The sequence below is a fragment of the Oreochromis niloticus genome, unplaced genomic scaffold (genome assembly GCF_001858045.2).
Source record: "Oreochromis niloticus isolate F11D_XX unplaced genomic scaffold, O_niloticus_UMD_NMBU tig00000322_pilon, whole genome shotgun sequence".
Taxonomy (NCBI): Eukaryota; Metazoa; Chordata; class Actinopteri; order Cichliformes; family Cichlidae; genus Oreochromis; species Oreochromis niloticus.
Window position 1 is genome coordinate 10,165 of NW_020327124.1, and position 24,214 is coordinate 34,378.

Here is a 24,214-nt window from a genome sequence, read left to right on the forward strand (position 1 = left end):
TGCTTATGAGGATCGATTTGCTCTGAGGGTGTGTGACAGGCTGCGTTATGTGTTTTAGGATAAACGATAATGAGGGAGTGGCAGAGATGTTAATTGACTCCCTGGGTGCAAATATTGTGAATGCAACGGACTCCAAGGGCAGGTAAGAGATGCAGACAGACTTAACATCTTGTGTGGAAGGGGTTTTTTTTTTTGTATTTGTTCTTAGTGAGCAGGAACGTATTTACAATAACTGTGTTGATGTTGATGCAGGACTCCTCTTCATGCTGCAGCTTTTTCTGACCATGTGGAGTGCGTTTCCCTTCTTCTGAGCCATGGAGCTCAGGCAAATGTTGTTGACACCCACATGCACAGAACACCACTGATGATGGTAGCTCTAAATGGACAGACCAATGCTGTGGGTCAGTACACTAACTGATCCTGGGATAAACTTGTGGAAATAATGGTCCCTGATTTCTTAACCTTTCACTTGTATTTATCTCCACTGTTGTGTTGTGTTACAGAGGTGATGGTGAGCGGTGCTAAGGCAGACTTGGCACTGCAAGATGCAGACAGGAACACAGCATTGCATTTGGCTTGCAGCAAGGTAAGGGCTATTCAGAGACAGGAAATGTTCTTTAGTCATTCAGTATTAAAAATTTAAAGTTGAAAGTAGTTACAATTCAGATTTTATATTTTTGCAATGTGTGGGACGTGTATGTTTTGGCCCTGGCCCTTGGAACATTTATGTATCACTTTGGACACATCTGGCAGACACATTTAACCACATCATCACATGTTTCACTTGCATCACTAAAGGCACAATTTGGAGAATGTCATATTATTGTGAACAATAATATTTGCCACACACACACGCACTGGTCCGTAACTGTCACACAAAGAGCTTTTAAAGCTTTGCGCGAGATTAACGTTTATGTGAAGCTCAGAACGTCATCTCTTTAACATACTGACAAAGGCAGGATTGTTGCACATCTCATGTGGTCACTGCAGATGACTTTGGTACTCTCTGTTCTTCTCAGGGTCACGAGACAAGTGCCTTGTTGATTCTGGAGAAAATCAGCGACAGGAATCTCATTAACTGCACCAACGCTGCTCTGCAGACGTATGTAGAACCTGAAGGTTGCACCTACTGTAAACAGTAGGATAACCTGCAAAACCCACTGTGAACTTACTGTAACACTCTTCTACCTGCAGGCCCTTGCATGTAGCAGCCAGGAAGGGATTGACAGTGGTGGTCCAGGAGCTGCTGGTGAAAGGAGCCAGTGTGTTAGCTGTGGATGAGAATGGTCAGCTTTCATCTCACTGTACTCACACATACTCTTCAGGTGTAATTCTAATGTGTACTATGAACCCTTTTCCTCCTTTTATTCCCAGGTTACACTCCAGCTTTGGCTTGTGCTCCCAATCGGGATGTAGCTGACTGCTTGGCCCTCATCCTCAACTCAATGATGCCCACCTCACCCATGGTCACCATAGCAGCTTTGCCCACTCTCTCGCTTACTCAAACAGTCATCAACCACCACCCTATCTCAAACCACATTTCCAAAGGTGTGGCCTTTGATACTCCAGCCCCACTGAGACCTGACCACGCCTCCTACTGCAGGCCAGAACGCCTGCTGTCCTCTGTCTCCGGAGATGATGAAATGAATGACTCAGATTCAGAAACGTACTGAGGACTAGTGGAACCTCAATACTGGCAGGTTAGCCAGCCACTCAGGAGCCTTAATAGATCACTGACAAAAGCTTGACAGGGCAGTAAATACAAGCAGAGTATTCTTAGGTAAGTCTCTTCAAATCTAAAAATAATCCTCGTCTGAACCACATGCTTGCTTCCTTCAGGTGCATACACAGTGGAAAAGATGCACTAATGTAATAATTTGGTAAAATAAAGAATAATTTGCCACTTTTTTTTTCCACGGCATCACTGTACGATCAGTAACATGGTCAGCGTCCTTTTCAATGTAAAGCAGTGGTTTTATTTTTACGTTGAACTCTTTCTGTTTGAGGATACAGTTTTAAATCTTTTCAAAGATTTTTCATTCACATTTACTAATGGAGCATCTGGTGAAGAAAAGCTCAGAGGACTGCTTTTTTTTTCTTTGTTAAGATACAGAAACTGAGGGACAATCTTATGGGACCAGCTGAAGAAGCGTTTTCCCTACTGTACTTGAGATTTTATTCAGAGTTCTTTGAGCTTTCACAGCAGCCACTGACTGTCACTCTGGGACACTTATAATGCTGCATTCATGATTAGGATCGACTTCTTGATTCCTAGGAGAGAAAGTCAATATTGAAACCTACGTATTTATTCCAGGTGGAGATTGAATCGTTGAGAGCAGATTGTGACAGCAGGTGGATGTAAGACCAATGTACTGTACAACTGATGAACTGAATGAGCAGCCCAAGGAATGGATAACTTGCAATGCTGTAACTTCTTAATGTTTGTGTTGTGTACAGGAGACAAGAGAAGGTGGCTGTCACTGTGTGGATTTGTTTGTGTGTGTGTGTGTGTGTGTGTGTGTGTGTGTGTGTGTGTGTGAGAGAGAGAGAGAAACTATTAAATATTGCCTTTTGAGGAATATGCAACATTCAAACAGAGGATAAATGCTACTTGGTGGAATGTTTGTACTGTAAAGATTAAGTAACAGATGAATAAAGACATTTGTTTTGGTTTATTTTATAAGAGATAAAAGAAATGTGTAACAGCTGAAGGTTGGAGCAGCTCTTAACCATAACACTGAACTTTATTTTCCTGATCCCTCTAAAGTTTATTCATTGTCCAGGTGGTACATTCGTCCATACAGGCAGGCAGTGACCAGGCCACCCTTCGTGTTTGAATGTTTCATGGTCAGTCTCCCGTCTGCAGCTTTCTCCAGACTCTCTGGCTGCTCCAGGAACATTCGGCTTGTCAGAATAGATGGGTACACGTATTTGGTGTCAAAGTTCCCCTCCAACAGGAAGTCCATTTTAGACTCTGCTTCTTCCGCTTCCTGTCCACAAGAGCTCTGATCCAACCCTGCACAACAGACTACTGCACAAACCTGTAGATATTTAACATGTGGCAAATAAAAGTAGTGAGTTGTCAGTTTTAACCTTTTTAGAAATATTCAAATTCATGTGATTCTTGCCTGCAGTGCGTAACGTCCGTTGACGGTGTGTGTTCCTGCAAGTGCGCCGAAAGCATAGAGCTCTTTATGGTCTTGCAGTAACCACCTGTACTGCAGGCGGCAGCAGAAAGTGCCGTTGCACACTTTAATGTCGCCTTGTGTCTCATTTAAGAGGACAAATGTAAATGTGTCATACATCATAGAGGAGATGAAGGTGGGGTAGGAGGGAGGAGGAGGGTCATCACAGCTATCTTGGTAGCAGTATCCAGAGTCTGTAGCCGCTGATATTGTTGACTCCCCACCACCAGCCTCCACCTCTTTGGCTGCACTTTGTTTTACCTCAAGTGGCTCCAAAACTGGCACTCTGGCCACCAGCAGCCTGCCCTCCTCTGGGTCCCCTTTCCTGGCGTGGTGGTAGGTGGCAGAAAAAGGGGTGTAGATGCCACTTCCTGTCATGATGAGCCTGTCATTACGAATGTTGACAGCTAGTAGGGTGACGTTGGCAGCCAGACTGAATGCCTGCTGAAACTGGATTGAATCCAGCAGGGGGAGCTGGTTCATCCAGGCCAGGGGTCGGCAACCCGCGGCTCCGGAGCCGCATGCGGCTCTTTAGTCCTTATAGTGCGGCTCCGCGTGGTTTGGGAAAATAAATTAGAAGTATTTCGCTGAAGTGTATTTTATTTATGTTAGTTCTTTTAAACTTGTAGTTCTAAATTGGAAGATTATTGTGATATTGAAATATAAATATAAAATTATATTCTATTATTTTTTCCTCGCTCAATATAAGCGTCACACTCGCGGAAGCCGGTATTCCCACCGAAACACCGTGCATTTATCGAGACTTTCAACCCCGGGTAGGCCAATTATGGATCTTCGGATCCACATTATGTCAGCAGCTGCACCGTGAACTATGTTAAAGACAAACACTGCTCACGCCTCACAGACGACAGATGACAGCTTACAGTCCTGCGTAAACTGACTTCGCACAGCACCGATTAGCAGACGCTGTGCGCAGAGGTTCAGGAGCAGAAGTCCCATTGTAAACATACCACGGCAGACCCGACGATGTTTGCATGAACGCGCTTTTCACACGCGGTTGCTGTACGCATACAGCCGGCTGTAGCTTCGCAGCTCACAGCCCGACACACACCACCAACACAACAGCACAGATAGCGCAGACTTTAAGGCGGCGAGGCGTGATTGCGGGTGCCGCTCAGGTGCGTCCGCCTTCCCTGCAGCGGCGCTGCAGACCACGCCCCCGCCGCACGAATTAACCAGGTAAAATACATATTTAGGCAGAATTTTGCAAATATCTATTTTCAATTTTTCAGCAGCATAGAGCTTTTTTTTTTTACCAATTATTTTTTAAAAGTCAGGTCAAGGCTCCAAAAGCCCAAAGGAGATATAAGGGAGGCGGCTCACAACAGTTTTTGTTTGCTACATGGATCATTTTAGTTCAGCTGGGTGTCTTTGCTTTTGTTATATTTCTTTAAGAGTTCAAAATGTGTTGATTACATAAATAAAATGTAATTTTCTCTGTAGCACTTCATGGATTTCATAAGCAGCACACCTTAGTTGTTCACACAAAGGTACAAAAAACAATATATATACAGTGTTATCTTCATTTTAGATGTCAAAAAGTATTTGCGGCTCCCAGTGTTTTCTTTTGCGTGGAAACCGGGTCCAAGTGGCTCTTTGGGTGTAAAAGGTTGCAGACCCCTGGCGTAGGGTTTCAGAGAGTTTTGTGGCTATAACGTAGCTACAGCGTAGATTACCCGTATAAATCCTCAGGTACATGGAACGTTCTCTGCTCAGTGGTGTTGGATCCTGATCACCCCATGTTTGTGTTTCAGTGGGTGATGGGAGTCAAAGAGGAGATATTGGTCTGTGTGTCTCCACAGTTGTTCTCAAACTAAAGAAGGCGCTTGGACAGGAGACGAAACCTGATGGCCTCCTTCACTTTCATCAACATTTCTTTCAACTTTATATTAAGTTTGTCAGTGAAAAGCTATGAAATGGAAATTCAGCCCTCGGAATCAATCCCAGATTGTTTATCTGCTTTTATTGTGATAATGAGGGAACAGGCCTCACATGGCCATGAAAGTGCATATGGTACTTTTGAGTCCCCCCCCCACACACACACAAATACCTTTGTCTTTAGAGCTAATAATTAATAAACAATGGTGTGCCACCACCATTATACATTTTTTACCTTTTTTTACCTGAAACAGGTGATCAGTCTGTCGATACAGAGACACAGGCAACCATTCATTCAGCTAATTTAGCGTCACCAGTTAACCTAACGTGCATATGGGGTACTCATGTGCGTACACATGGGAGAGGCCCAGCTCACTGATTCAAATCCAGGACCCTCTTACTGTGAGGCGACCATCACTACTTATTAATCTGCAAAAAGTTTCACTGTATTTATGAGTCGAGACATGAAAAATGTCCTCTAAGTTTCAGATTACAGGTGTTTGATAGCTGGATGACTCGATGAATCACTGACTTTGATTGTTATATTGTTCAGTTATAAAATAATGACTCAGACACGTTGAACCTTGAAAATAAATAAACTATATTTAAATAAGGTCAACTTCACTTGATTAAAGACCTTCGTTTTCTTTCAGGAACACGTTACACCTCATGCCATGATTCAAAACCGAGTTTTTTTCTAAGATTTTTTTTCTTGCATTTCATAAAGAAAACCTTAAATATCATCTTCAGTTAATTTATTACAGTATCGAATAAATGTATATGTCTATCACATGACATTGTAGTAATTTCAGTCAATATTTCCCTACAAAGATTCAGGCAGAGAGAAATTTTCATCATCACAGGAAACGACTTCACAAAGAGACACACTGAAGAGAGCAAGACCTGGGAGGGAGGAGAGGAGGCTGAACACAAACACAGACACTGAAATATCATACACCAAAAAACAAAAAGATGACCTGGGATGTAGCCTGGACCCAGCACAGCAGGATCTCTTTTCACAGCTTCTACAGAAACAGGTGAGGAGGAGACTGACTCCAGGAATGGCGCTTGTTTGTGTTTCTGCTCAGTCTGTCTGAACCGAGCTGTGGTTGTGCGTGTCACACTTGCTCACTTTATTTCACAAGAAGACTCAGATGTTTTGAAATCCTACTGTGGGGAATCGATCCGACAGAATAACCTACAGGCATCCATCACAGTAGACCATGCTGCTATAACGTACGTACACCGGGCTTCATCATGCATGTGCAGGGGAACACAGGAGGGGAAGCAAACATGGATGCACACTGGGAAGGATCAGGTAAGGAGGGGAGGCTGAAAAGAGCTGGGGGGTGGGGGCATTACATCTAGCTACAGAACAGCGAAGGCCAAAGGCCGACAGTTAGTACAGAAGTTTGTGGAAACATGGAACATTGTCCGGACATTGTAGACAGTTCTGTTTTTGGCTCCTGGGCCACACCGAGGTCACAAATGCACACATTGTGGAGGTGATTCGCTCTGTTCCTGCTGGTGCTGGTCATTACACAAGAGTTCAGCAGACCTCTGCATGTGTGTGTGTGTCATATCTATTGTTGGTCCCACCTGGTGGTTTGAGTGAGTAAACTACTGTTCAGGGGATTGTTTGAACCTCACACACAACAAACCTGCCTCACAGCCACGGCTAATATCTACAAAACTTCAGCTCACAACAGCCTGAGACTGACAATTATACTGGCAATGTTCCACACTGTTTCTTTATGTAAACATGCTACTTACACTCAAAGTTCCTCCGTCACAAGGACGACATGAAGAAGTGTACACTGGCGGAGGGTTATGACAAACACTGCGGCAGAAAAAAAGACACGGACTGAGCTCGAACAATGTAAGCTGCAGCGGAACCTTTTCTCGTATTGCACATTGAAACCTAATTGCTCAAATAAACTCCAAACTGTTCTCCTCAAGGACCTGCAGCACATCTTATGCTTAGAGAAATAATCTTCTATAAATAAATAAATATATAAATTATCTACTATACATGAAAAACAAAGACACAAATGAGTTAGCGGACCATCTATTTCAGTAAATTAGATGCTTTAAAGTTTGGTTATGATGCACTACTACACCGTTAAAGGGGAGATTTCTCACTGTGGAAAATATATCAAAGTCTAACCCACTAAATTCAGACACCATGTAGTCTACATACCAGCTTTATACACTGAAACTATCCTAAATGTTGTTTAGAAATACAAAATAATCTACCTTGGCTACATCTGCAAGGAAAAAGATACAAAACTGGATTTTAGAAAGTTTACAAAGTTAGTCAGGGTTAACCAATCAAATCCTTTTCAAATTATCATGTTTAACAACAATAATAAAGAGTTCCACTTGTATAGCACTTATCATCTGTGGGTGAGAGGTTTATAATGCAATGTCCTCAAAGAAATATATTTAATGGGACTGAAATTAGGCAGTTATAATAATAATAATAATAATGATAATAATTAAAGCTTCTAGTCATTATTATTATTATAAGACAATCTTACTGCTGTTGTTGTGACATTTTTCACACGCTGGCTTTCCTGCTTCATGCATCTCAGTGCTGAACATAGTAGCCCTGAAGTGCCAGCGTGGAAATGTCGAAACGAATTAGAGCGTGTTCGCACACCATCCAGTGTTTTATGGTGTATTTAGCAGCCGGTTTCTTCAGTAGCTTGTGAACATTTGTTCCAAGTCTGCCATGCAATACTGAGCAACACATGCATGCCTTGCAGAGCCATGTTTCCTGCTGTGGCACTATGATGACTGTGCTGCTCCCGTGTAGACATCCTCGTTTCAGGTAGACCCTCTGGTCTTTAATCAGAACCTTCTTTTTTGTTATTACAAACGATGCGCTGGCTTTCCATAAAGAAGGAAAGTAAATTTTTAACATGTTTGGTACATGTGCTCTAAGCAGACATGAATAGACAACATGATGGGTCCACCTGGATCTGGTGTTATCCGAACCAGTGGAAACACGAGACAGTTCTCCCTTCGTATATTGCACAGTAACCACTTATAGAATGATGGAGGAAAAGATAAGCACAACACAGTGTTTTAGTTACGTTAAATAAAGTGCAGCCTGGGCAGTTTGTACAGCAGAAATCTTGAATACTAGATTTTTTTACTTGAGCTTCCCTTAAGGCATTCTTTGTTTGCTATCTTAAAGCATTAGTGTGCTGTAGACTACAGTCCTGCAGCCTAATTAATGTGTAGATTATTAGCTTTTCCTAACAAACGCTGCAGACCGGATGCTGATGATGGCAATCAGCAACTTTAGAGACTTTATTTTTGAGAGTAAACTAACACTGTTGAGTCTTGTTAACCACCCGTACATGTTTGTCTGCCCATGCTGCTGTCACTTAAGATAAAGGAATGGACGAGTCTGCCACTAACAGTAACACAGCGATGGCTGACTGCAGCTCATCAGCCCATCTGACTGCCTCAGACAAAGTTTTTAAATGACACTGCACACATCAGGAGTGTGTGAGCGCATATTTGGTCCTTCAGGAGAGGAAAATGTCCTTTTTGTTCCTCCCGGACCAAACGGCTTCTTCTGTTTTATACAGGAAGATTTAACATCAAGGACTAGCTGACAGTTTCTGTTCACCGAGTCGACACAAAAACACAGGGATGTAATTTACAGGTGGATAATTAGGCTGGTTATTCCCTTTTTCATAGCATGTACATGACATATAATGTGAAGATGCTCTGTACATGGCTATACATGCAAAAACTAATCCTTCAGCTTTATATGCAAGCCCCTGTCAGAGGCTGTGGTCCGGTAAAGAGATTAGTACAAAGATGTTCTTTTAGTCAGTGTTACACTTATGCAGCTTCTTATTTACTTGTTTTGGTTGCTAAAACTTTTATTTTCCACTTAGCATGTCGCTAAAACTAAAGCCGCTGACATTTGTAATATTTGCAACTACCAGTGTTCCAGCCTGTGCAATGAAAATCATCGAAGCTTTGCTGACAGCGACAGTAGAAACCTGGCATTTCTGTCTCTGCATCCTTTTGTGTGGCAGCCTGCCCTGTGAAATTACTACACTCTATATGTACAACGGTTTGTACTATTTACAGCGCGTGTGGAGAGCCACCTTCAGCTATACTGCGTATTAGACAAGCATCACCACTATACAAGAACCTCTAGTAGTAAACAAATGTAATGTTGTTGTAAACATTCGACTCCTTATTTGATGCAGTGCTCCTCCACTTCCTCAGTGAAGAAACATGAAGCTGCAGAGTTGATGGTTTGAATGAGAGACTAAAGGAAAACAAAGGTATTTTTCCTTCAATGCTCACAGGTTTGTGATCCGTCTCAGTGGTCTGATCCTGGAAGTGAGCTCCTCAACCCAAAATAAACACACCTGGCTTTAAAGTGAATAAAGCAGCACTCCTCTGACTGACCTGACCTTCTTTTCACCTCTGAATCTCCCGTCACAGTCATTCTCTGTCACTCTCCGTCTGCTCCCCGTTAACTATCCGCAGTAACCTTTCGTTTTCACGCTCTCACCCTCCAAAAATACTTCCTCTTAACCCTCATCTTCCAAGTAACAATGAATGTGTTTAAAATGCGCTGTTTACACATGCTTAAATGTAGTGTTTGTGAACATGTATCTGAAGCCCTATTAACCAGATGAATCTTACACTTGTTTTGTGTTAAACCGTGGACTAAATGGACTGAGAGTCAACGATTTGTGTGTGCTGCTGTGCAAAATTCTTCTGGAACATTCTTCATCTCCTCTTTAAAAGCCGTTGATGTGACAGTAGGCCTCTAGGCTGGAGAAGAGGATGTAGAGGAACCACAGACCCAGGAACAGGAGGGTGGTCAGGAGGCGGGACACTTTCGGGCCGCCAAGCTCTCCGCCGATGGAGGGCCGGCGTCTGAACAATAGCACGGACATGCAGATGAACGTGAAGATGGTGAAGAGCGTGACGGAGAACGCCAGTGATCCAGGATCCACCCGGAACTCCTTTCCTTTAATTCTCCAGTACACGGCGGCCACTGACCATGCCACTCCGATCCCCAGGAACACGTTGACTGCGTTGCTGCCAGTGACATTTCCAACCGATGCGTCGGCATGCTGGTCTTGTATGGCAGCCACTTTGCTAGCAAAGGTGTCTGGAGAAGGAAAAGGTGGAAAATGTGAGTCACACACCTTCACACCCCAGAAATTTTTAAATAGAAAGCAATTAGATGATTCCAAAGAGACAAACAATGACCAAAAAGATACAAAAAACAACTGCAAAGGTACAAAATGATTGACAGAAAGTCAAAGCAACTACAGAGAGATCCAAAATTACTTTAAAGAGGCGCAAAGCTTGTGTCCAGTAAGATGACTGAAAATGATTGAAATGATTCAGAGACACAAAAATGACAAAAAAGTGACTAAAAACAATTAAAAAGATGCAAAATGACAAAGAGACATAAAATGGCCAGAAAGAGCAACAAACCACCTACAAAATCACACAAAAGATACAAATAGATGATTATAAACAGATGCAAAATGATGCAAAATGACTGAAGGACACAAAACAACTACAAAGTTACAAAGTGACACTACATGCACTCATAAATCTGGGTATTCTCCCATAATCCATCCAATACTCAAAACAATCAAATCATCCACGCTCCTTTCTGCCTTTTCTTGCTCTCACACAGTGAAACGGGACATTTACTCACCTGGAATGGAAGTTCCCAGCGCCACAAACACCACGGCGGTCACAGTGTCCCGCAGCCCCACGGTGCAGCCGAAATGCGATGCCAAATCCCCGATGATGGCGGTGAGGAGCCCGATGGCGCTGATGGACACGAAGAAGCAGGCCCAGCCGTTCCAGTACTCTGTTGGCGGGACGCAGGCAAACAGAACCTTCCAGAAGACGGTGAGGAAATGCATGACGTAGTCGTAACAAGATGGAAGGCGCTCCTCACGACCTTCCTCCTCGTCATCATCGCCATCACCTGGAGGAGCCAAACACACAGTGATATTTTTACAAGTTACAAACAGCACGGAGGTCATACTACTCAGAGTACTCAGGGTTTGGACACAGTAGTGACCTGGGTTTGAACCGTCACGAGGAAGGACTTTTTGATTCTGTAGGTGATGTGTGGGATTTATGTCCTGCCAGTTTCATGGCGTGGCAGGATATTAATCCCATAAATGTTCTGTTGTAGTCGTAGCTCTCTAACCCTGAAGTGACCAAACTATTATAGCACCTTAAAGGACAGAGCGGTCTTTGACTTTTGCACAGGAATACTTTTAAAAATCTTTATCATACTTTACTGGGTCCTTTACCTATTACATATTTCTAAATCATCTCTTACTTCATACAAACCCGATTGTCCTTGTTTTGTGGGAAAAAAAATCTTTATTTAACATAACAAAACACAATGAAATCAAAACCCATCATGGCAAAAACACAACATTTTTCATTATCCACTCCATAACAGGGGCTAATTCCTGTAAAAAGCTATGAAAAGTTGTAATTAATGATATAGGAAACATTTTATAATAAAAATATCACAGCTACACATGGAAATATGCTTCAAGGAATACAGTTAACTGACTGTCTGCAGAGATCTGTTGCTTCCACTAGATGGTGGCCTTCACTTACAAATCTGACCTCCACCGACCTGACCCTTCATGCCTGAAAAAGGCGGCTATTTAAAATATTAGATTTATTATTTTATTACACTACAGACTAGAAGCATGCTAATATGTTTTACTGATTGGAGGAGCAGTTTACAGCAACATTTGGTGCTTTGTTTTTAGGGATTGAATTACGTCTAATTCAAGCATCTTTTTCTCCTTTAGCATAATTTAGCTGGAATGTTATTACGGTTTACATTTCAGTTAAATCACACTGTCACACAGAACTCAATGACAGACTGACAGATTGGTGTTTCCATAAGAACAGATGACTATTTCCTCAATGTGTTTTTCTATAAAACATTTACAGATCAATGCCTTTGGAAGTGACACAATAAAACAACAACATTACAAGCTAGCATGTTTTTGCGCATATGACATGCTGTAGATGCTGTCTGAATACAATAAGAGGAAACACACTGGGCTACAGGGACCAGGAGAGGTGGGTGTAGGACTAGACAATAATGATGATTAAACACCTCAGCGACCCGGGGTAGGGTGTTCCCACAGCTCTGCTGCTACTCTGCTCTCTCTGGCTAAGGGCAACGTCTCTGTGATGAATCAGCTGTTTATGTGCTGTTTGTGTGCAAGAAGAGGAATGATCTTTTCTTATTTATCTGACTAACTTTGGGGCGAAGATACAATGTAACAAATGCACACTGAGTACATACTGTGTATAAAAACAGATGTAGCTACCAGGTCTGGAAAATAAAGCCATTCTGAATGAAATTCTTTTAAATCACCAGAAAGGTGGGAACTCTTGAGGTTGCAGAAATGAGACTTGTACATGAGCTCCATCACCTTGCTGATGCATTTATGCTCTTAATTGGTAATTTTAGATGACATAAAAAAAAACATGAAGGTCATTTGTAGCTTTTGAGGATAGAGGATAAAGCAGGGTATGCTTCATCATGGGATTTACAAGTCACCCACGTAGGAAGAGCAGTGTCCCTTAGATTCTAATTCAGATCCACCCCTCCCTTGGCTGATGATGCCACAACGCTAATCAATTGGTGAAGTCACAGTATATCTTTTATATAAAGTCTGTGACCCTGGTATAAGGTCCCGCCTTGGTGAAATCGCCATTTTACCCACAACAATTGAAAAACTGGGAAAACTCTGACACCTCATTATTAAAACAAAACAAAGAGGGCAGACTTCATGTTGCCTGAGTGATTTGAGCTCACTGCTTTGAGCATTAAAAGTTGATTGGACATCATTCAGGCCAAAAACTAGTCTGAAACTGTAAAAGTTGGGGTCCAATAATCCACCTAGAATATGATGCACCTTGTTGTACATTTTTACTTGAGCTCTGGCTTAATGTGGAGATAGTTAACTTGCCAGTGAACACAGACAGGAAGCTGTATTACAGATGATGGTGCTGAACTCTGAACTGCTGTTTAGCTATAGCTGTGTTAAACATCCCTGTAAGCGGGAGCCCAGGAGGGAACTTCCCCTCCTATTTATCTTTATTAAATCTTACTGTTACCGACCAGGTTGGTAACCATTTAGCATCTTAATTGGGAGGAGTGATTTTCTGTGTATTGTACCAACAGACTGTAACTTGGCTAAATTCTAGTCTAGACATCAAATGAAAAGTAGTGCATACAAATCTGAGATACCAAAACTGTCTTCCTGAAGAATCTTTAATAAACAGCAGACGATGCAAACAATCAGGTGTCAGTAGCTAACAATGCTATTTGTTCTTGTTACAAATTATGGGATGGGCTGGTGTAACATCAACACCAGTCTGCTGGCTGGGTGAAAGCTCACTCATTCAGCAGCCTCCTTCTATCCTAATCCTGTGCTGACTTATAGCTATACAGACATTAGGCCAGACCAGGGTCGGCAACCCGCGGCTCCGGAGCCGCATGCGGCTCTTTAGTCCTTATAGTGCGGCTCCGCGTGGTTTGGAAAATAAATTAGAAGTATTTCGCTGAAGTGTATTTATTTATGTTAGTTCTTTAAACTTGTAGTTCTAAATTGGAAGATTATTGTGATATTGAAATATAAATATAAAATTATATTCTATTATTTTTCCTCGCTCAATATAAGCGTCACACTCGCGGAAGCCGGTATTCCGCCGAAACACCGTGCATTTATCGAGACTTTCAACCCCGGGTAGGCCAATTATGGATCTTCGGATCCACATTATGTCAGCAGCTGCACCGTGAACTATGTTAAAGACAAACACTGCTCACGCCTCACAGACGACAGATGACAGCTTACAGTCCTGCGTAAACTGACTTCGCACAGCACCGATTAGCAGACGCTGTGCGCAGAGGTTCAGGAGCAGAAGTCCCATTGTAAACATACCACGGCAGACCCGACGATGTTGCATGAACGCGCTTTCACACGCGGTTGCTGTACGCATACGGCCGGCTGTAGCTTCGCAGCTCACAGCCCGACACACACCACCAACACAACAGCACAGATAGCGCAGACTTTAAGGCGGCGAGGCGTGATTGCGGGTGCCGCTCAGGTGCGTCCGCCTTCCCTGCAGCGGCGCTGCAGACCACGCCCCCGCCGCACGAATTAACCAGGTAAAATACATATTTAGGCAGAATTTGCAAATATCTATTTCAATTTTTCAGCAGCATAGAGCTTTTTTACCAATTATTTTTAAAAGTCAGGTCAAGGCTCCAAAAGCCAAAGGAGATATAAGGGAGGCGGCTCACAACAGTTTTGTTTGCTACATGGATCATTTTAGTTCAGCTGGGTGTCTTGCTTTTGTTATATTTCTTTAAGAGTTCAAAATGTGTTGATTACATAAATAAATGTAATTTTCTCTGTAGCACTTCATGGATTTCATAAGCAGCACACCTTAGTTGTTCACACAAAGGTACAAAAAACAATATATATACAGTGTTATCTTCATTTTAGATGTCAAAAAGTATTGCGGCTCCCAGTGTTTCTTTTGCGTGGAAACCGGGTCCAAGTGGCTCTTTGGGTGTAAAAGGTTGCAGACCCCTGGCGTAGGGTTTCAGAGAGTTTGTGGCTATAACGTAGCTACAGCGTAGATTACCCGTATAAATCCTCAGGTACATGGAACGTTCTCTGCTCAGTGGTGTTGGATCCTGATCACCCATGTTTGTGTTTCAGTGGGTGATGGAGTCAAAGAGGAGATATTGGTCTGTGTGTCTCCACAGTTGTTCTCAAACTAAAGAAGGCGCTTGGACAGGAGACGAAACCTGATGGCCTCCTTCACTTTCATCAACATTTCTTTCAACTTTATATTAAGTTTGTCAGTGAAAAGCTATGAAATGGAAATTCAGCCCTCGGAATCAATCCCAGATTGTTTATCTGCTTTTATTGTGATAATGAGGGAACAGGCCTCACATGGCCATGAAAGTGCATATGGTACTTTTGAGTCCCCCCCCCCACACACACACACACACAAATACCTTTGTCTTTAGAGCTAATAATTAATAAACAATGGTGTGCCACCACCATTATACATTTTTACCTTTTTTTACCTGAAACAGGTGATTAGTCTGTCGATACAGACACACAGGCAACCATTCATTCAGCTAATTTAGCGTCACCAGTTAACCTAACGTGCATATGGGGTACTCATGTGAAATAATAATTGCTAGAATACGACGATTTGCTTTTTCTGTATTATAAAATTAAAAGCTCACTGGAAGCTACTCTACCCTATCTTTTCGTTGCATTCGAGATTCTTAATTGTCTGGGATGTTGTTAAACTTAATGTCGGTTACAGTTTATTTGGAAAAGGTATACCGGAAGGTGAGTCGTGCTCTTATTTTCTGACACCGGATGGATGTTGAGGAAGAAGGTGGTTTCTAAAAACATTAAAAAGAAGTACCGAAAGAAAGTCTCCGAAGTGCGTTGCCTTAAGCCTGACACACGTGCATAAAATATGTTATAGATAAATATTTTTAGAAGCTGTTTTCTCATGAGCTTATTAGGAAATATGTCTTACTCTACATTTGGGAGAACATTAGAAAATAAACTTGAATCACAAGAGACCTTTCCAGACATTTAATTCAGTCTCAAAAGTCCCGGACAGATTCTAAATCAGTTCATTTGTTGAGGGAAGGGCAGAGGAAGGTGCTTAGACTGCCTCGGGTGATTTTCTGGAACATTCGTTATCATTGACTTTGCTCCGGAGATTAGAGTTTACACAGACACGATACATAACCTGGCATTCACGCTATGACCACACCACTTAAGTATGATTTGAACAGTGAGGCTTGTACGAACGTGTTTTATTATGTAGTCATTTGACCAAAAAAGTTCTCACATTAAAAAAATGTGATTAACACACTTTGTCAGAAAAACAAAGTTCATCCTAAAACAAATTTCTCTAGAAACTATGAGGAAATAAAACTAAAAGGACACACCCTATATTAATATACGCCTGGTTTATGGCTTCGAGATATCCATTTCTTATAAAATCTTTGGCAAGAAAATGAGCAGGTTTACAAGTCTTTTGTAAACTGTGAGATTTAATGATGTTGTGTACTGTTAAAAAAAGTGGTTGAAACAATGTAAAACACTGAGCGAAGGCCATTGTGTGTGATATTTGTTTCGAATTCAATTCAGCTGCTAAAGAAAATGCTAAAGTTTCTATAACCAAGAGTCTTTGACTGGATACTGAAATGAGCTCCTTTGTGGTTTAAGTATAAACTAACAGATTTTGTAATTATTTGTCTGAATTATTGGTCAGACATAACCTCTGCAGACTACAAGTTGTATAGTGGGATAATATTTCACAACACACAGTTTGCTGCTGGTTCAGTCAAGGTTGTTTGAAGATAGATCAACCTGCAGCTTCAGAATCTAGTGCAAAAAGACAACACAAAGCGGAGCCGCCGAAGTGTGAAATGTTTCACTCAGTACAGTGCGCTCCAGCTGTGAGGCTCCAGCTGCTGTTATGCAGCTGATGAATTGGTAATTGTGCACTGACTGGTCCTGGTATTCTCCTAACCCAAAGCTGTTGCTGCTGAGAAAAATGTAATTTACACAGCTGGAGAAGCAATGTACCTCCCACTCTGCTTTTTCTGATTCACAGTAGTCCCAGTATCTCCAGTCATTCTCACACATCTCCATAATGATGTGGTGGTACAGGACCACTGTTTTATCTACTCAGATAATCACTATCAGACACGTAGTAGTAAACAAAATCAAACATCAACATTTTATGTATTTCAAGATTTTATTAATTGTATGTAATGGCTGATGGATGGTGAAGAATTTGCAATATAACTGTTGTTGTGAATTTTTCACAACAACAGTTATATTTCACAACAACAGTTGTGAATATTTCACAACTGTTGTGTGAAAAAAAACCCCCCAACAATCAAATGATCCCTATGAGCAAGCACATGGCGACAGTGGGAAGGAAAACTCCCTTTGAACAGGAAGAAACCTCCAGCAGATCCAGGCTCAGGAGGGCGGCTATCTGCTGCAACCGGTTAGAGGGTGTGTTTTTATATTTACTGCTGTTAATATTCCATGTCTGTAATAAGCGTGATAAGCAAGGTGCAAGAACCTGTCTTAATTTGTAATAATGGGGCACACAGTGTTTTCTGTGGTTTAATAGGAAGAGGAGGCGGGGTGGGAGTAAATTTTATTTGTGTTTATGTCCCACGTCTCTAATAAGCGTGGTGCGTAAAGTGCAACAACCTTGTATTGGTTTTTATAATGGGGGCACGCTGTGTTTCTGTGTTTCTCAGACAGGGGGGGGGTGTGGGAATGAGTTTTTTAGCATTAGCTGGCGAGTCTTTCGCTACAGACACAAGCCTGTTGTTTATTAATTGTTGGCAGCCGAACTCGTCCGTTTAGGTGTTGTTTGTTCTGACTGCTGCGTTGCTGACAACGGAAGAAACGAACCCGACCAGTACAAGTTGCAGGAATGCTTCTTTGCTTGGTTGAAAGTCATCTGAACTTCCTTTCTAAACCACACTATGTTTCTTCCCTCTGTTCTGTCTAAAACTGGGATGTTTTACGAGCGGCTTGAGAAGTTCCAGCTCCATATCGCGAAGACGGCGTTCGTTCTCGGTGGCCTGAGTCGTGCTTTAACAAATGCTGTGTTTCAATTTCTTTCTCAAGTTCAGCCAAAGCACGTTTTCTTTGACGTCTCGTTATTATATGGCAAAGTTCAATGCATTTTTCACGCCTTTTTTGCGCCTCTTCATATGCTTTGCCAATAATATCACGTCAGCCTTCCTGCCGGCCTCTCTCCACTCCCGACTTTCCTTTGTTCCTCCTGCATTATCTTTCTTAGCCTGATTGCGTCCTCCAGCTGTTGTGGAGTGACTTAAACCTGGCTTTTCTTAGAATATCGTTGTGCTGATATTTGAATTAATATGTCGGATATATTCATTCCCTCTCTAATTTTTAGTTCTTCTCTTTTTGAGCTCTGAATTTTTAAGCTCTGCCAGTACCTTGTTTGGCATTTGAACTGAGAGTTTGGAGGCCTTGTTGAAGTTTGGACCATGGCGATCATTAGCTCTAGCATAAATGTGAGACATATTTATAAAGGTTGACTTTCACTGGTATTTTAGACTTTCAGCGGTATTTAGACGGAACAACTTTGTAGTTCACTTGTGTAGAGAGTATAGCGTCGCTAAGGCTCTATTTAAGCCTTGGTTTGGAAGCTCCTTTGAAGTTCCTTTATTGTGACGTTGCAAAGGCCTTTGAGCTGAGCGTAAGCCCCGCCCTTGTGCTGTTATTAGCAGCAGGTGCAACGTCTCTGTTCACACAACGCCATAGGCTGTATCCAATGTTCCTCTAAGCTGCGCAGTGCGCTGGCACGGTCTCTGCGCACAGAAATCTGCGTTGCGCACAAAGAAAAATCTAACTTGAATTGAAATTAAAAGCGTTATTTTCAGTCATACGTCGTTGTTATTCCTGCTAGCAGTATAGTTTGTTCCGTTGCAAATAAATAAATACATACATAATAAAATTCATCCCTCCCCAAACACCCCAACACTGAACTAACAACTGAACCTTATAGAGTCCAGTGCTAAATACCCTAATGAGTGTAAAACCAACACACTGTCTTCAACACCTTTCCAGTTTCACGCATTAAAGCTACTCTCTTGAGCAGAGAATGACTTTTTTAGTACAAGAGCATATCAGGGGTACTTCCCAAAGTAGGAACATGTGCTCTAAAACTAAGTACTGTAAAAAAACAAAAAAAACAAACAACTACTGATATATACAAGTCAAATCTAATAATAATTGCTAGAAATACGACGATTTGCTTTTTCTGTATTATAAAATTAAAAAAACTCACTGGAAGCTACTGTTACGACCCGTCTAGGGCAGGCAATAACATGAACGAGGCACTCGCTCCCCCCAAGACCAAGCAGCCACAGGAAACAAATCCGTTCGTTATATTGTGATTATTACAGGTGGAAGAAAGAAGAGGAACAACAGAACGGGAGTGTCAACACTTCAGGGCGAGCCAAGGCCAAAATAAACAAAACAAATCTACACAAATCCCGCACCCCTGACTTACCAAAATAAAGTCAAAAATAAAGACAGAGTCTGACCTCCTAACTAATTCAAAACAGAGAAAACGGGTGATCAAAAGAAACGGCAGCTCACCCCTACCACTCCACTTCCACAACTTTTCAGACACACTGCAGCCAAGACTGCCACAGGTACACTGCTGGTGCTGAGGGAAACGCGAGGACCTCTCCAGCCGTAGCACTCCAGCCTCCTTTAATGGCGGGTCCTCCAGCTGGAACCAGTCGCGTCAGGGGTGTATCCACGCACCAATCGGAGCAGAGCCCTGGACAGCTGAATTAACATAACAATATACCTGCCCAGAACAACACATGAAAATACAAGTTCGTAACACCCCTTCCATAGAATTAACAACCTCCTATTGTTAATTCCAAACTAAGAGACAGGGCATCAGCGATAACATTTTCGTCCTTCTTATGTTGATTTGCAGATTAAAATCTGCAAAAGAAGGACCAACGCATAAGTCTCTGATTGAGTTTGCATCTGGGAGAGAACACCAATGGTTGTGGTCAGTGAATACTGAACAGGTATAGAGTGGATCCAATATACACCTCGAAATGCTGCAGGCTAACAACAAGCAAGGGCTCCTTTTCAATAGTGACCGAACTTATGAGGATCGATTTGCTCTGAGGGTGGTGACAGGCTGCGTTATGTGTTTTAGATAAACGAAATGAGGGAGTGGCAGAGATGTTAATTGACTCCCTGGTGCAAATATTGTGAATGCAACGGACTCCAAGGGCAGGTAAGAGATCAGACAGACTTAACATCTTGTGTGAAGGGGTTTTTTTTTGTATTTGTCTTAGTGAGCAGAACGTATTACAATAACTGTGTTGATGTTGATGCAGACTCTTCATGCTGCAGCTTTTTCTGACCATTGGAGTGCGTTTCCCTTCTTCTGAGCCATGGAGCTCAGCAATGTTGTTGACACCACATGCACGAACCCATGATGATGGTAGCTCTAAATGGACGACCAATGCTGTGGTCATACACTAACTGATCCTGGGATAAACTTGTGGAAATAATGGTCCCTGATTCTAACTTCACTTGTATTATCTCCACTGTTGTGTTGTGTTACAGAGTGATGGTGAGCGGTGCTAAGGCAGACTTGCACTGCAGATGCAGACAGGAACCGCATTGCATTTGGCTTGCAGCAAGGTAAGGGCTATTCAGAACAGGAAATGTTCTTAGTCATCAGTATTAAAAATTTAAAGTAAAGTAGTTACAATTCAGATTTTATATTTTGCAATGTGTGGGCGTGTAGTTTTGCCTGGCCCTTGGAACATTTATGTATCACTTTGGACACATCGGCAGACACATTTAACCACCATCACATGTTTCACTGCATCACTAAAGCACATTGGAGAATCATATTGGAACAAATATTCCCACACACACGCACTGGTCCGTAACTGTCACACAAAGCTTTTAAGCTTGCGCGAGATTAACGTTTATGTGAAGCTCAGAACGTCATCTCTTTAACATACTGACAAAGCAGATTGTTGCACATCTCATGTGTCACTGCAGATGACTTTGGTACTCTCTGTTCTTCTCAGGTCACGAACAAGTGCCTTGTTGATTCTGGAGAAAATCAGCGACAGGAATCTCATTAACTGCACAACGCTGCTCTGCAGACGTATGTAGAACCTGAAGGTTGCACCTACTGTAAACAGTAGGAAACTGCAAAACCCACTGTGACTTACTGTAACACCTTCTACCTGCAGGCCCTTGCATGTAGCAGCCATGAAGGATGACAGTGGTGTCCAGAGCTGCTGGTGAAAGGAGCCAGGGTGTTAGCTGTGGATGAGAATGGTCAGCTTCATCTCACTGTACTCACACATACTCTTCAGGGTAATTCTAATGTTACTATGACCCTTTTCCTCCTTTATTCCAGGTTACACTCCAGCTTGGCGTGCCCCAATCGGATGTAGTGACTGCTTGCCCTCATCCTCAACTCAATATGCCCACCTACCCATGGTCACCATAGCACTGCCCACTCTCTCGTTACTCAAACAGTCATCAACCACCACCCTATCTCAAACCACATTCCAAAGTGTGGCCTTGATACTCCAGCCCACTGAGACCTGACCACGCCTCCACTGCAGGCCAGAACGCCTGCTGTCCTCTGTCTCCGGAGATGATGAATGAAGACTCAGATTCAGAAAGTACTGAGGACTAGTGAACCTCATACTGGCAGGTAGCCAGCCACTCAGGCCTAATAATCACTGACAAAGCTGACAGGCAGTAAATACAAGCAGAGTTCTTAGTAAGTCTCTTCAATCTAAAAATATCCTCGTCTGAACCACATGCTGCTTCCTTCAGGTGCATACACAGTGGAAAAGATGCACTAATGTAATAATTTGGTAAAATAAAGAATAATTTGCCACTTTTTTTTTTCCACGGCATCACTGTACGATCAGTAACATGGTCAGCGTCCTTTTCAATGTAAAGCAGTGGTTTTATTTTTACGTTGAACTCTTTCTGTTTGAGGATACAGTTTTAAATCTTTTCAAAGATTTTTCATTCACATTTACTAATGGAGCATCTGGTGAAGAAAAGCTCAGAGGACTGCTTTTTTTTTTTTGTTAAGATACAGAAACTGAGGGACAATCTTATGGACCAGCTGAAGAAGCGTTTCCCTACTGTACTTGAGATTTTTCAGAGTTCTTTGAGCTTTCACAGCAGCCACTGTCACTCTGGGACACTTATCTGCATTCATGATTGGATCGACTTCTTGATTCCTAGGAGAGAAAGTCAATATTGAAACCTACGTATTTATTCCAGGTGGAGATTGAATCGTTGAGAGCAGATTGTGACAGCAGGTGGATGTAAGACCAATGTACTGTACAACTGATGAACTGAATGAGCAGCCCAAGGAATGGATAACTTGCAATGCTGTAACTTCTTAATGTTGTGTTGTGTACAGGAGACAAGAGAAGGTGGCTGTCACTGTGTGGATTTGTTTGTGTGTGTGTGTGTGTGTGTGTGTGTGTGTGTGTGTGTGTGTGTGTGTGTGTGTGTGTGAGAGAGAGAGAGAAACTATTAAATATTGCCTTTTGAGGAATATGCAACATTCAAACAGAGGATAAATGCTACTTGGTGGAATGTTTGTACTGTAAAGATTAAGTAACAGATGAATAAAGACATTTGTTTTGGTTTATTTTATAAGAGATAAAGAAATGTGTAACAGCTGAAGGTTGGAGCAGCTCTTAACCATAACACTGAACTTTATTTTCCTGATCCCTCTAAAGTTTATTCATTGTCCAGGTGGTACATTCGTCCATACAGGCAGGCAGTGACCAGGCCACCCTTCGTGTTTGAATGTTTCATGGTCAGTCTCCCGTCTGCAGCTTTCTCCAGACTCTCTGGCTGCTCCAGGAACATTCGGCTTGTCAGAATAGATGGGTACACGTATTTGGTGTCAAAGTTCCCTCCAACAGGAAGTCCATTTTAGACTCTGCTTCTTCCGCTTCCTGTCCACAAGAGCTCTGATCCAACCCTGCACAACAGACTACTGCACAAACCTGTAGATATTTAACATGTGGCAAATAAAAGTAGTGAGTTGTCAGTTTTAACCTTTTTAGAAATATTCAAATTCATGTGATTCTTGCCTGCAGTGCGTAACGTCCGTTGACGTGTGTGTTCCTGCAAGTGCGCCGAAAGCATAGAGCTCTTTATGGTCTTGCAGTAACCACCTGTACTGCAGGCGGCAGCAGAAAGTGCCGTTGCACACTTTAATGTCGCCTTGTGTCTCATTTAAGAGGACAAATGTAAATGTGTCATACATCATAGAGGAGATGAAGGTGGGGTAGGAGGGAGGAGGGGGTCATCACAGCTATCTTGGTAGCAGTATCCAGAGTCTGTAGCCGCTGATATTGTTGACTCCCACCACAGCCTCCACCTCTTTGGCTGCACTTTGTTTACCTCAAGTGGCTCCAAAACTGGCACTCTGGCCACCAGCAGCCTGCCCTCCTCTGGGTCCCCTTTCCTGGCGTGGTGGTAGGTGGCAGAAAAAGGGGTGTAGATGCCACTTCCTGTCATGATGAGCCTGTCATTACGAATGTTGACAGCTAGTAGGGTGACGTTGGCAGCCAGACTGAATGCCTGCTGAACTGGATTGAATCCAGCAGGGGGAGCTGGTTCATCCAGGCCAGGGGTCGGCAACCCGCGGCTCCGGAGCCGCATGCGGCTCTTTAGTCCTTATAGTGCGGCTCCGCGTGGTTTGGGAAAATAAATTAGAAGTATTTCGCTGAAGTGTATTTATTTATGTTAGTTCTTTAAACTTGTAGTTCTAAATTGGAAGATTATTGTGATATTGAAATATAATATAAAATTATATTCTATTATTTTTCCTCGCTCAATATAAGCGTCACACTCGCGGAAGCCGGTATTCCCACGAAACACCGGCATTTATCGAGACTTTCAACCCGGGTAGGCCAATTATGGATCTTCGGATCCACATTATGTCAGCAGCTGCACCGTGAACTATGTTAAAGACAAACACTGCTCACGCCTCACAGACGACAGATGACAGCTTACAGTCCTGCGTAAACTGACTTCGCACAGCACCGATTAGCAGACGCTGTGCGCAGAGGTTCAGGAGCAGAAGTCCCATTGTAAACATACCACGGCAGACCCGACGATGTTTGCATGAACGCGCTTTTCACACGCGGTTGCTGTACGCATACGCCGGCTGTAGCTTCGCAGCTCACAGCCGACACACACACCAACACAACAGCAAGATAGCGCAGACTTTAAGGCGGCGAGGCGTGATTGCGGGTGCCGCTAGGTGCGTCCGCCTTCCCTGCAGCGGCGCTGCAGACCACGCCCCGCCGCACGAATTAACCAGGTAAAATACATATTTAGGCAGAATTTTGCAAATATCTATTTTCAATTTTTCAGCAGCATAGAGCTTTTTTTTTTTACCAATATTTTTTAAAAGTC

The 24,214-nt window shown here is 42.6% G+C and overlaps 3 protein-coding genes and 1 pseudogene across 4 annotated transcripts; 1 reads left to right on the forward strand and 3 right to left on the reverse strand.

Moving 5' to 3' along the window:
• On the forward strand, positions 1-1,821 carry LOC109197880 (serine/threonine-protein phosphatase 6 regulatory ankyrin repeat subunit A-like). 2 transcript variants are annotated; one of them, XM_019353629.2, is made up of 6 exons: positions 1-142; positions 253-401; positions 504-586; positions 1,020-1,102; positions 1,195-1,286; positions 1,375-1,821. In XM_019353629.2, the coding sequence occupies exons 1-6, from the start codon at positions 48-50 to the stop codon at positions 1,671-1,673; spliced, it is 801 nt and encodes a 266-aa protein (XP_019209174.2). In that variant the 5' UTR covers positions 1-47; the 3' UTR covers positions 1,674-1,821. The 2 variants fall into 2 exon arrangements, with proteins under 2 accessions (XP_019209174.2, XP_025759992.1); XM_025904207.1 differs by having other exon boundaries at positions 58-142; positions 273-401.
• Positions 1,822-2,653: 832 nt separating this feature from the next.
• LOC109197882 (biotinidase-like) lies at positions 2,654-4,904 on the reverse strand. Its single transcript, XM_019353630.2, has 3 exons — positions 4,883-4,904; positions 3,129-3,694; positions 2,654-3,041 (listed from the first exon to the last, which is right to left on the reverse strand). Exons 1-3 carry the CDS (start codon positions 4,902-4,904, stop codon positions 2,769-2,771), a joined length of 861 nt encoding a protein of 286 aa, XP_019209175.1. The 3' UTR covers positions 2,654-2,768.
• A 4,923-nt stretch (positions 4,905-9,827) lies between these two features.
• On the reverse strand, positions 9,828-14,859 carry LOC109197883 (sodium/calcium exchanger 2-like). The gene is made up of 3 exons (XM_025904206.1): positions 14,796-14,859; positions 10,804-11,082; positions 9,828-10,242 (listed from the first exon to the last, which is right to left on the reverse strand). The coding sequence occupies exons 1-3, from the start codon at positions 14,857-14,859 to the stop codon at positions 9,866-9,868; spliced, it is 720 nt and encodes a 239-aa protein (XP_025759991.1). The 3' UTR covers positions 9,828-9,865.
• A 7,663-nt stretch (positions 14,860-22,522) lies between these two features.
• On the reverse strand, positions 22,523-23,680 carry LOC109197884 (biotinidase-like; annotated as a pseudogene).
• Positions 23,681-24,214: the final 534 nt, after the last annotated feature.

What these genes read in the sequence shown, in the direction of transcription:
- LOC109197880 (XM_019353629.2), top strand. Translation starts at nt 48, where the DNA reads ATGTGTTTTAGGATAAACGATAATGAGGGAGTGGCAGAGATGTTAATT. An exon ending in ACCAACGCTGCTCTGCAGAC is followed by an intron (nt 1,103 to 1,194) that starts GTATGTAGAACC and finishes TTCTACCTGCAG; the next exon opens with GCCCTTGCATGTAGCAGCCA. An exon ending in GTTAGCTGTGGATGAGAATG is followed by an intron (nt 1,287 to 1,374) that starts GTCAGCTTTCAT and finishes TTTTATTCCCAG; the next exon opens with GTTACACTCCAGCTTTGGCT.
- LOC109197882 (XM_019353630.2), bottom strand. Translation starts at nt 4,904, where the DNA reads ATGTACCTGAGGATTTATACGG. An exon ending in GTACCTGAGGATTTATACGG is followed by an intron (nt 3,695 to 4,882) that starts GTAATCTACGCT and finishes GCGGCTCCGGAG; the next exon opens with CCGCGGGTTGCCGACCCCTG. An exon ending in ACGGACGTTACGCACTGCAG is followed by an intron (nt 3,042 to 3,128) that starts GCAAGAATCACA and finishes AAATATCTACAG; the next exon opens with GTTTGTGCAGTAGTCTGTTG.
- LOC109197883 (XM_025904206.1), bottom strand. Translation starts at nt 14,859, where the DNA reads ATGGGTGATCAGGATCCAACACCACTGAGCAGAGAACGTTCCATGTAC. An exon ending in GTACCTGAGGATTTATACGG is followed by an intron (nt 11,083 to 14,795) that starts GTAATCTACGCT and finishes TGGCTCCTCCAG; the next exon opens with GTGATGGCGATGATGACGAG. An exon ending in GCTGGGAACTTCCATTCCAG is followed by an intron (nt 10,243 to 10,803) that starts GTGAGTAAATGT and finishes TTCCTTCTCCAG; the next exon opens with ACACCTTTGCTAGCAAAGTG.